Below are 12320 nucleotides of genomic sequence, written 5' to 3' on the forward strand. Positions count from 1 at the left end.
CACCCTCATTGAACAAATAAGAAACTAAACTATAGAAAAGTTCAATGATCTGCTGTAGACAGCAGCCTGGGGCAGGGGTGGGGGGTGCAGTTACACAGTCCGGATTCAAACCCAAGTCTGCCCAATCCCAGTTCCAAGCTCACGACCACGGGGCTAGAGGTTGACCATATCAGGAGCTCCCCAAGAACAAAAGAGAAGGTTCAGTGTGGTGTGGAAGGTGTCAGAAGAGGCAGTGGCCTCAGACTCCAGCTTCCAGCAGGCGACAAAGTTACTCCCACCAGGAGGCAACTTCCACAATCCCTAAAGTTTTTCTTTCTAACACCAGAAGCATCTAGGCTTGCCAGATGGCTAACCAATCAGTTCAGTGTTTTCAAACTTTACTCATGAATGAAATCTTGTTAAAGCCCAAGCCAGTTTCTTAATATGTTCCTTGAACATACTTATCTTTTCTCTATCTCAATAGATTTATTTTTAGAGGAAATTGTCACTACTATAAATGGAAAAACAAAAATCACAGAAAATGATGTCATTGAATTCTTACTGGCTACACTTGTCACGCAGATGGTCAGAGCCTCAAGCCTGCTTTCTCCTTGTGGGAAGGGGGGACTAGCAAGAGGGGAAGAGGATAGAGACTTACCAGCTCCAGCGAGTTTTTCTTTGTGATGGCTTTCGCAGGGTTGACAGTAGAATTGGGAAGGGAGTGACCGCTTCCTGCTGTGTTGGCTGTCACGCCCTGGCCAAGCACCGCCAACATCATCAGCCTGGTAATCCCTGGGTCCCGCCTAGAAGACATAGCCTCGGGCCTGACTGGGTTCCCAACAGCGGGAAGCTACTTTTCTGAGCCCCCGGGGTATTTGCTAAGGCCACTGGCCCAGGTTAACTTGAGGGGTTATGCTCCTGTGGCCGGCCTCAGACCCATCCTACTCTTTTGTTTTATTTGTTCGTTTGCCTTTCCAAGGGCCTTCCAACTGCATTATTACGTCTGGAAAGGAGTGTTTTTATCCAGTCTCCCCATCCTGAATGAGCTTACTCACTAACCCTCAATCCTCCCCAATTCCTTGAAAACTACACTCCCCAGGAGCAGCTGCATCCCCTTGAATAAAACATCAGGGCAAGGAAATTTTTAGTTTTACAATTGGAGAAACTGAGGCACGGAGGGATCCAATGCCTTGCATAGGAGCAAATATCAGCCCCCAGCCTCCTTGGCCAGGAGCTTCATGCCTAAGGCAGATACAATCAAAGTGAGGCTGAGGGTAAGTCACCTGCGTACTGGTTTGAAATTCATGTTCTAGGCTGACTCCAGACCCAGAGACGTAAAACACCTGCAGATGGGACCCCGGAATCTGAATTTTCATCTAGTTCTCCAGCCAGGAATGACAACTGCCATGGAACGCCTCCCTCCACCCCATCCCTTCTCTGTCTACTTGTCACGGGAAGCTACAGTCAGTCCAGCCCCTACTTACCTGGGTAGGGGGTCTCGGTGGGCTCTACAGCTCTGAGCTTGAAAGCAGAGAAGCTGTACAGAGCTCCCCCAAGCCAGGCACAGGAGACTGACTTCAGAAAAAGGCGGTCAGGTCTTGAGTCCCTCCCCTGCCCTAGTCAGCTCAGGTCCTTAAAGGAATACTTCACACTCACACACCCCGGGCCTTAGCTTCCTCCTCCTTACAAGAAGGCTCTAGACCAGCTCCTCTCCACAGTGCTAGCTTGCTGGTCACTATGGTCCTGCTTCGCCCAGGCTCCCAAGAAGGAAACCACCCACTCAGACAACTGGGCAGGGCTTTCTTCTTTGGCCTCCCTATTTTCCCTCCCTCTTAGAGCCTTGCCTCCTTGCCGGGGGCTTCAGATTAAAGCAAAGCCACGGTGAACGTGGGGGTCCCGAAAGAGCATCGCGCAGCTTCTGGGCTAAAGCAAGAAAGGCAAGATTCCTAGTGACCATTAAAAAAAAGAAAGAAAGAAAGAAAGAACCAAGTGGCACCCCTTTGACACCTATTAGGATGGCTAGAGCTTTTTTAAAAATGGAAAGTAACCAGGGTCGGTGAGGATGCAGAGAAATTGGAGCCCTCACGCGTGGCTGGTGGGAATGTAAAATGGCGCAGCTGCGCTGGAAAACAGGATGGTGGGTCCTCAGAAAGGAAACGTAGAACTATCCCAGGACCCAGAAAATTCCACTCCTAGGTATAACCCAAAAGGATGGAAAGCAGGAACTGGACGCTATTTGGACACCAGTACTCACCATCGCCAAAGATGTAAACAACCCAGGTGTTCCTCAACACCCGAAGGGATAAACCAAATGGATATATAATGGATCCGACTCCGCCTTCGAAGGAATGACATTTGGATCGACGCTACCAACAGGAACCTCCAGAACATTATGCCTCGTGAAACAAATCCGGTCACAAGGCCAGACACTGGGATTCCATACGCAGCACCCAGAGTCGGCAAATCTAGAGACAGAAAAGACAACACCGGCGGGCTGTTGGCAGGGAGGCAAGCGTAGTTGTCTGGTGACTACAGACGTTCTGCCGGGGACGACGAGAAAGTTTTGGGTAAAGAGAGCAGGGACCGTTATGCACAACGGAAATGTGGCTAATGTCACTGAATAGCCCACTTACAAATGGTTCAAGTTAAAAAGTACTGGGTTATGTGTATTTTATTCCTTTTTTTTTTTTTTTTTTTTTGGAAAGGGTGTAAGTGGCTTTGCACAACCGTTAATTTCATCACCTCGTCTGGAGCGGGAGTCCCAGTGTGGGGATGGTATGGGGCAACAGTTGGGATGGTGACCGGAATCCTAACAACCTCTGTCCTCTCACTGCCACCTCTCACCTTGACCTTGAGCTCTTTGTCCAGCAGTAAGGACTGGCCTGCTGAACTGCACACTCCTGTCTCTGGCTCACCTTCCAGTCCCAAGGCTGTGGCCTCACCTGGCCACAGGGCAGACTTCTCTCCCACCCAGCTGCCCCCGGGACAAACGCAATTCTTCCTTGTTGATCTACCACCAGGTCGTGGTAGAACATCCAAGGAGGAAGGGATGGCGGGATTAGGGTCCCCATTTTTTACCTACCTGGGGAAAGGTTCTTCTGTTGTTGGTTCACACCAAGCCAAGCTTCCGGCCCCAAGGGACAGGTCTAGCTCCCCATCTCCCAACTTCTGCTTCCCAAGCTTGGAATTCATCGATTCAGGGTTTTAGCCTCTACCATTTTGTTTGTTTTCCAGAAGATCTAGAGTTCTGAAAGGTTGGGGAAGAACCAGAATTGAAATAGTCTAGAAAAAGATTAAACTAGATTAAAGAGAGGACAAAGCAGATTAGACTTCAATGCTCCTCACCCCCAAGGAGATTACACTGTAAATCAGTGAGACTCAGAGACAATATCTTTCTCTCTGCCCTTTCTGTCTTTCCCACTAACCAACCTTAGCCTAGAAGACACTCGAAGCTGCTATTTTAGCCCTTTGAGACGAGGAATACAAGTGGGGAAGAAGCAGGCCGTGGCTGGCATACCCCCCGATCTGGGTGGAGATGTGCGTTGAGATGCATTAGCCACAGTGGCCGGGCGAGGCTGGAGCTGACTTTTGTACCTTCAGCCGCTGTCACTGGTGCCCACTGGCCCTCTCTGTGTCCTGCCAGGCCTGGGTTAGTCTGAACGGGCCTTTCCTGGGACAGGGCAGGGGTCTGATCTCATCACCCAGTTCCATGCCCTGCCTCTCTCAGAATTAGGTAGCTCTTCTGTTTCCTTCTTCATTCTTCCTTCCCGGCAAATGCCTGCCACGCGCCCTCATCCCCCGTCGTAATGGAGATTAAGACCGAGGCCTCTGACGGCCGGCCGGCCCCGTTGCATCCTGGCTGCAGCAGCGGGCCAGCCGAGCTCCTCTGGGCAGCTTAGTCTCTGCACATCTGTTTGCTCACCTCTAAAATGGGCATAATTATAGAACCTCAATGATCAAGGATTGTGTACAGCAAGTGAGACCAAACGCACATACGTCACTTGGCACACTGTCAGCCGTCAACACACGTCGACTGAGACCACAGTTGTCTCCTCTTTCTTCTTAATTCTTTTGCTTTAGGGGTCTTCCTCCTTGGATTTCCAGCCCCAGGATTAGGAGTTGTTTCATTTCCCTGTCACTGTGGGAAAAGAGAATGCCATAATGGGATGAAAAGAGGCAAATATTGTGCCCACCCAGTCCCCTGGCCCCGCCACCCAGGTTAGTTTCAGGATCCAGACCTCCCGCATAAACAGTGGCCACCGGCCGGGACTTTCCCACCTGGAGCCCCAGTTACCCAGCCTGTGCCCGGGCGCCCCGTTTCCACATTTCACTGCGGCCTCTGCTGGAGGACCCGGTGAGTCACAAAACGAGCGGGCCGGCTTCGGATCCCTGGCACCCCCTGACACGCAGCCCAGGCTGCCCAGCTGGGTGGCAGCAGCTTCCGACTCCATGAGACCCAGTGGGATCCTCAGGGCCCCCAGCCCGGAAAGGTCCAGCTTTCTTTTTGTTCCATTTCCCTCCGAGCGCCCGCGCCTGCTCCTGGAAAGGGCACGTCTGCCACCTGCTGGCTGTGGGCGGCGCAGCACCTGGCCAGCCCTCCTGGTCCAGGTCAGAGCCACGGGCCCAGCAGGCCCAGGTGTCAGAGGGCCTTTTCTGCACTGGGCGCTGAGGAAGTCTGTTCCTCCAAGTCCTCACTCCTGTCCTGCGCACTTCTCGGGCCGACAGTGAACAGGCACGGCAGTTCGTATGGGAGAATTCAGGTGGTACCGCCTCTGGGCTGAGCAAATACAAGCTCCGGACAAGCTCCATGGAGGGAAGCTGAGGCGGGGCAAGGGACAGGATCAAGGCAGAATTGGCAGGAGGGGTAACGTTGGCATCTGGGGCTGTCTCATACCCCTCTTTTGGCACCACCCTGCCCCTCAAGCCTGGAAGTGGTCAACATCAGATGCTCCCCGTTCAAGACCCCAGGCCCGGGAATACCCCCTGAGACCCGAACTCACCCTTCCTCTGTCAGACTCCCCGCTCGGATCCGCCTTCCCAAACAAAATGCCCAGCCTTTGTCTCATTCTTTGTGGAAACTAAGCAAGCCAGGCGGCCGCGAGGCAATTAAACGGGGACAGGCATCGTCCAGAGAGCAGACGGCCTCAGCTCTGCATCTACCGCCCTCCTCAGCTGTGTGTGGTAGATGCTGTCCAGTCTACGGAGGTGGAAGGAACAGCACACTGAGCGTGAAGATAGATATGTTCACAATGTCGTTATCATTCTCGAGAAGTTCCACACCGATACACTAACACTCTTTAATAGGAGTTTATATTTGGGTTTCCCGGTTGCCCCAATAATGCCTTTTCGAACTTTTTTCTTTTCAAAATCAAGGATCACGCCCTGCATTTGGTTGTCAGGTCTCTTTAGTCTCATTTAAAAAGAAAACAAAAAACAGCCTTCCCATCTTCTTAGTCTTTCATGACACACACTGACATTTTTGTAGGGTCGAGGCTGGTTGTTTTGTTGAAATGGCCACTGTCTGCACCTGTCATATTCCTCATGGACAGACACAGGATAAGCATTTTTGTCAAGAATCCCACTTGTTGATGTTGTGTGCTCGGTACCTCCCATCGGGACGCATTCTTTCTTTTTCCTGTCTTTTCTAATTTATTGTCCATCTGCCTAATTCCCAAAATGGTTATAGAGGCCGACAGTAAAACAGAAAATCAAAACTACCACTGCGGGGAGAGGAAGGTTGATGTGGGAACTGGGAAGATGACCACATTGACCACAGCATTTTGGTGGCTAAGACCCAAAGGGATAACCACATTGACCACAGCTTTTTGGTGGCTAAGACCCAAAGGGAGACCTGTCAGGGGCTAGAAACTTCTTTTTCTAAATAGGAGGTCAGCAAACTTTATAAAGTGCCAGATAGGAAATATTTGGGGCTGTCTGGTCTCTGTCACGACGTTGGCGGTGTAGCACAAAAGAGGTTTCAAAGAATACTTAAAAACAGGCATGGCTGTGTCCCAATCAAATTCAATTTGTAAAGCCACATTTCCGGGTTTGGCCCCAGGGGCCTTAGTTTGCTGACCCTTGAATTAGGTAAAAGCAAATATTCCAGCTATTAAATGAGTAAAGCTTTCTTTTTCCGGTAAGTACTGCATTCTAGAAGAAACTGTTCATAGCACTATTTATTTATTCAGCAAAAACTCTTTGAGGATTGCGGTGCACCGAGCACTATGCTCAGTATGGGGTAATACATCAGTGATGAAACAGACAAGATCTTTGCCTTTCTGGAGGACAGAGCCAATGTGAGAAACAGACAGCGTGTAGATAAACAGATGTAAATTATGTGTCGCAATAAGAACCATGGAGCAAATGAATGGATAGTGATGAAACAATGGGGGAGGGGTCATACCCATAGGGGAGTTGGGGAAGGCCTCCTTGAGAAGATGACATTTAAGCTGGGACCTAGTGATGGTCATGGAGACAGCTTTCCAGGCAGAAGGAAGAGCAAGTGCAAAGGCCCGGGGTGAGAGGAGCTTGGCTAGTGCTAGTTGGAACCCACGTGTGGCTCGAGATTAGTAAGGGTCAGTGGAAGGGAAGGGTATGGAAGGAGGTTTATAAATTGTGGCAGGTGTTTGTATTTTATTGCAAGAACAATGGGAAGCCACTGGAGAGTTTTAAGCATGTGTCCCTCCCCAGCCCAAGGAGGTGTCAACCAAGACCATCACCTAGACTTGAGTGTGAATTTGAATTCTATCACAACTGTGTGACCTCTGAGCCTCAAATTTCCCATCTGTCAATGGGCTGACAAAAGCCTCTTCAGAGGTCTCTTATAAGAATGAGATGCAACAATGCACAATCGGGCAGACAGGAGATGCTCAGTCCATGCTAATCCCTATCACTGATTGTCCATACCTGGGCAGCCAGGCTCCAGCATGAGAGCCGGTGAGCACAAGCCCCATAAGTCAGGGAGGCACCCAGCCATTTAGCTGGCTCGATCTTGCTCAGCCCTGTGTGGGTTTATCTTTGTTTTTGTTTTTTTCAGTTCTCCCTGATGTCTTTACTCCTAGACCCGGACCCAGGTGAGTGTGTGGATCGCACTGGGGCTCCTCACAAACCACAGGCTGGTTCTGGGATGGAAGAAAGGGGACCCATGCATGTAAATGCTCTCACAAGCTCAGGGTTCAAATAATTCAGAAGTGTTGTAGACCCCTTTCAAGAAATTTCCCAGAAAATCGCACTCCCAGTATTTGTGTCTCTGTGCACAAACACCATGCTTTATTCAATTCTGAGTTGCCCATGGATACCCCGGTCCCCCGTCTCAGGACCCCAAGGGAAAAATGGGTGGTACAATTAAATCTCTCCATTTTACAGAGAAGGAAATCGAGGCCCTGGGAGGGGAGGCTACAGGTCACACAGCTCATTAGCGATGTGATGAGATGAAAAGGCCAACGCAAAGCCAGGGTGGCATTGGGCACTTACTGGCTCCCTGCAGGCACACCCTGGGCCCCGACTCACTCCACCCCTTTGGTGGGGAGCCAGGTCCTCTGTTCTGTGCCATGCAGGCAGTCCCCAGGCTAACCTGCCCCTGTGGCGGCCTCCCAGCAGCACCCCCAACAGCCGACCCACCACACGGTGCCCTCAGCTGTGTCCAAACCGAGCAGAGCTGCTCCTTCTGCCATCATCCAATCTCGGTCTTTGACTCTGGGCCCAAGTCTCCCTTCTCTGCTCCAAGACCGAAGGGAGAAAATGCTACGCAAAACTCCCATCAGGGCAGAGACCGGCATTCCCACTGGTGGTGACCTGTGCTGGTCACCCACAGAGGACCAGAGCCAGGGAGACAGCACATGGAGATGGCAGTCATGTCTGAACTTTGGGTCAAGGGCTTATTTGGAGCCAAGGTGGGGACAACTGGGTCAAAATCCATGTGACGGTCAATATTCTCCTGCAGCAAAGCCGTGGCTGGCTCAAGACAGATGATGTCCGATCTTTGTCCACCCCTTACGCTCGGGGGATGTTTGTGGAATTGAGCATGGCGTACGGCTTTTGAAAGGGTCTATGTCTTTCCCCAGTGCAAAGGAGACTGTCCTACTCAACAACATATAATTCAGTTCTTGGAGGAATTATGTTTCAGGGGGCTCCCCCAGCTGCCCACATCAGCACATACATGTGGAGTTCGGGGGGTCCAAAGCCAAGGGGACTGGGAGAGCTGCCCCCTCTGCGGCCTTCAGCACACACCAGTCAGGTAGCAGGTGTCAGACAGATGGAGCTCCAGAACTGTGGGGTCACACAGTGGGTGGGGAGCGTAGAGGAGTCCAGAGACCTCATTCTCTTCAAGGATTTGAAAAGCAGACCCACCCCTAGTCCATGAGGTCAACTTTGAGAATTAAGAGGTATCTTTACCCCAAGACACGATTATTGCCATCTTCCAGAAAATTGCGGAAAACATCTACAGTGACCATGAATTTCTGACACTCTGGCACTGAAGTTGTGCAGTGAACAACATGAACAACTACAAGCAGTGGCCCCACTAAACATGGATCACAGGAAAGGGAGGATTCAATCTCTGTGTTCACAAGGCTTTTAGCTTTAATGAAAGAGATTAGAAGCGATAGGATCAGATTTGGTCTGCAAACAGGAGAACTTCCTCACCATCAAAGTCATCAAAAAAGTCTGAATGGGCTGTTGGGCTCTTGGGAGGTAGTAAGTTCTCCATCGCTGGCCAGGTTTAAACACAGGCTGCTTAGGAGGGAGTAGAGAGTGTTGGATTTAACCTTCTGAAATTCTAGGCTCTAGAAGAGCTCTGTCAATAGCTTCTGTCAGTTTGGTGAGTAGATGACGGGACCCTGGAGCCCACCATCCCCGGGCTCCCAAGTCCATCTCGAGGTGCTCTGTCGACCTCTGGCTACGGAGTGGGGTGAGATGTGTAGCCGGGCCTTTCTACAGAGCAGGTTAGGTTTTAAAAATGTCCCTGTTTGTGTCTGCTCTAATTGCACATGGGGGTGATGCTTTGATGGAATTTGTCAGATCCCAGCTGGCTTTAGAGAGCAGCGTGGCCAAGGAAACACCATGCCAGTGTCCACAGGCAAGCGGCTTCTGTAGCTGGTCTTGCTGGACACAGCACATGGCGAGGGTTTGGCGGGAGCAGAAGGCGCCTGGGCCACAGTCCCCTGTGGGTGGCAGAGGAGGGGGCCATCAAACAGCACAGACTCCGCTCATCTCCCCAAAGCAGGTGCCGTGACAGCCAACGGGCCTGCGGAAATGCCTCTTCAAAGCTGGCTGGGCTCTGCCCAGCAACACAAGCTAAGCCCATCCATCAGCTGTCCTGCCGCCTGCCAGTGAGGGTCTCGGCTGAGCTTGCCCTGTCAGCTGGATGGGAAGCGTCAAATACGGGCCAACAGGGCTGGGGCTTGGGGGAGGCCCTCGGAGGGCCCGTCTGTGCCACGGTGATGGATGGCGCCAACAGGGACCGCATTCCGGAGATTTTTATTCCGTTCCGCACATCTGGCGAGCTCCTTAACCAAGCAGCTGCAGAGTCCCCATCGCACAAACGCGGAGCTTTTTCCGAGAGACCCCGGGTCCAGACCACGGTAATCCCGGTCGAGGGACTTGGAGCGTGTGCTGAAAAAGATCTCTCGACGTGTGTTACTTCCTGGAAGCTGAAACCCATGGAGTTTCCTGAAACACAAACCCACAAGAGGCTCCTGGGCCAGTAGAAAAGCAAACCAGATTCGGCATGAGGTAGACCTGGCTCGGGACGCCACGTCCTCCTGTCTCCGCCACCACATTTATTTAGTATAGTGTCCAGGACATAGATAATAACCAGTTATTGGGATGATTTGAGGAAGTTCAGGATACTCTCACCATCCTTCCTGGTAAGTTCTAGAAACAGACTCTGATAACTAGACAAATCCACAAGGATTTCTTGTGATGCCTAGTATAAGATGCTCCCAACGGCTGCTCCGTTCTAAACCTGAAGCATTCTCCTTTTCTACAGTCTAGAGAACGTCTCCAAAAATCTGTATTCCGTCCTGGAGTGTTTTTCTCCAGTCCAGCAATGGAAGCAAACTCCATGGCAGACTGTTACCTTTCTCCAGGCAGGAAAGCACTTGGACAAATTTCTAGACCCTACAGAGCCCATCAGGCATCTTCTTCACCAAATACCTCTGACCCGGATCTCACGTAGTTTCTCTCCTAAGTTCCCTGTTTCCTCTGCTGCAAGCAGATACCAACTTTGCTGGCTGAGCTCCGTGCCTGCTGTGTGCTCGCCAGTCAGAAGGAAGGAAGGCCCCGCCACAGAGGGAAAACTCACTTGTGGAACACAACCATTAACTGCATATAGGGCTCTGTGCTGGGTCTGAGGAAAAGACAAGGCCCTTGCTCCTAAGACACCAACTGCCTACTTGGAGGGAACAATCAGATAGACGAAGTTGAATAATAAACCATCTGAGCATCAGTCATGAAACCTAACATTCTACAAGGCTGCTGAAGAATGCTGGAGTTTCTAAAATTCTTATCCCACTGGCAGCCCAGGATCAATCCATTCCTGTGTGTTCATTCATTATTACTACAGAGTATACTACCCTAAACTTAGTGCCTTCAACCATGAGTATTCTTACTAGAATAAGAATAATGTGTCAATTCTTTGGGTTGTCAGTTTGGACCAGGTTCCTAATTTAGCCGGGCAGTTCCTCTGATCTAGACCAGGCTTGGCTGATGTTGGCCGGGCCTCCTCTTGGTCCGCAGTCAGCTGATGGATCAGCTGGGCTCTTTTATGTCGGAGGCCTTGACTGGAAGCGCTGGGCCTTCTGTTGCCCACACATTCTCTTATCCTCTATAGAATAGGCCAGACTTGTATGACAGGGCAATCACAGGGGCCCGAGAGAAAAGAGAGAGAGAGGAAGTACGCCAGACTTTAGAGACCCAAGCTTGAAACAGGCACTTTGTCCTTCTAGCACAAGTCCCAAGGCCAGTTTAGACCCAAGGGGTGGGGGAATCAACTCCATCTCTTGGTAGGAGGAGCCATAAAGTCTCACTGCCAAAGATGAGGCGACAGGGAAGGGTGGGGAGTCGGGACCATCTTCCCCCATCAGATTGGCTCATACTGCCTGAACTTGCCAAAGTGGAACATGAAACAACCTCACCTAGACTTGGCCACATCTAGCTCCCCTGCCTCCCCACTCCCCGTTCATCTCCTTTCTTGGCTGGCTTTCCTCCCCCATTCACCCTGGCCCAGAAACTCTTGTGTTGGAGGCCACATCCCACTCTTTTCTGTATATCTCTCCATTATTCCCAGTGCCTTCCTGAACCTGGTGTCATATTGGCCCATTGTAGGTGTACAACACCCTTTCCTTACGTAGACAATGGGATTAAGTGCCAACAGCATAAAAAAGACAAAATAAACTTTAAGTTTGGAGGTGGAGAACCCCTGCCAGGGAGAACATGCTTCTATACGGCACCCTGAGAACATGGAGCAGGAGCCCCAGAGGATCTCAGTGTCTTTCCTTGCACAGAACTCCAACTGGCTGGCTTCTGGTGACATGGGGCCACTGAGCCTCTGTTGCTTCTCTCCATCTTAGCCAAGGGCCCTGGGCCCCCTGGGGAAGAGCAGGGACTTTTTGCTATGTTCAGCAGAAGTATGACTCAAAGCGTACATGTCTCATTCCCTCTTCAGCGTCTCTGAAGGCTGAGCAGATCTTGTTAACAAGGCTGGATTCCAGTTAAAATACACCAGCAGACATTTCAGCCATCCCCCACCACCTAGAAAAGTCACGCGGTTCCATTTATGTAACAACCTTCCCCATTTCCAAATATCTGCGAAGGGAATGATTCTTAATGGCTGAGCTGAGATTAGCCCAGCCGACCTTCAGCCCGGAGGTGGGACGGGAAAAATTACAGGAGCACTCTGAAGGCACTTATCTACACACACCTGTTGGATAAACAAAAATAAATTCTCTAAACCAAGAAAGAAAGAAAGAAATGATGTAATCAGCTCATTACCAGCCCATTGTCTCTCCCAAATGTCAGTTTGAAATCTTTCATGTCAAACTCCGAAAAATGGTTTTTCTCCCCCCCTCACTTTCTCACTCTCTTTCTCCACTTTATCGTGCTAGATGGAAAGAAACTTTATTTGCTCCAGGAAGACAACGGCCTTATCTTCAACCTAGATCCTCGTCCCTGGAAAGGTGGCCTCCTCTGGGAGCATTTTCATAGTGGGGAAAAGCAGCTCGCGAGAAATAATGAGCAGGCAAAGGGAGTCTTGACTTGACACCGTGATAAATGAGGTGAAACTTTGGCAAGGAACCAGAGTTGGCTTATTCAAAAAGGAAATAAAAAGATCGTTCCATTTT

General features: G+C 50.6%; 1 protein-coding gene across 1 annotated transcript in view; it reads left to right on the forward strand.

Annotated features, from left to right (window-relative positions):
• The window catches only part of HABP2 (hyaluronan binding protein 2), a 31605-nt gene that overhangs the window by 4501 nt on the left and 14784 nt on the right, over positions 1–12320 (forward strand). The window contains exon 2 of the mRNA XM_046026913.1: positions 7016–7052. Coding sequence (XP_045882869.1) covers positions 7016–7052 — 37 coding nt within the window. The remainder of the gene's footprint in view (positions 1–7015; positions 7053–12320) is intronic.

The sequence above is a fragment of the Meles meles genome, chromosome 13 (assembly GCF_922984935.1).
Source record: "Meles meles chromosome 13, mMelMel3.1 paternal haplotype, whole genome shotgun sequence".
In the NCBI taxonomy this organism is placed as follows: domain Eukaryota; kingdom Metazoa; phylum Chordata; class Mammalia; order Carnivora; family Mustelidae; genus Meles; species Meles meles.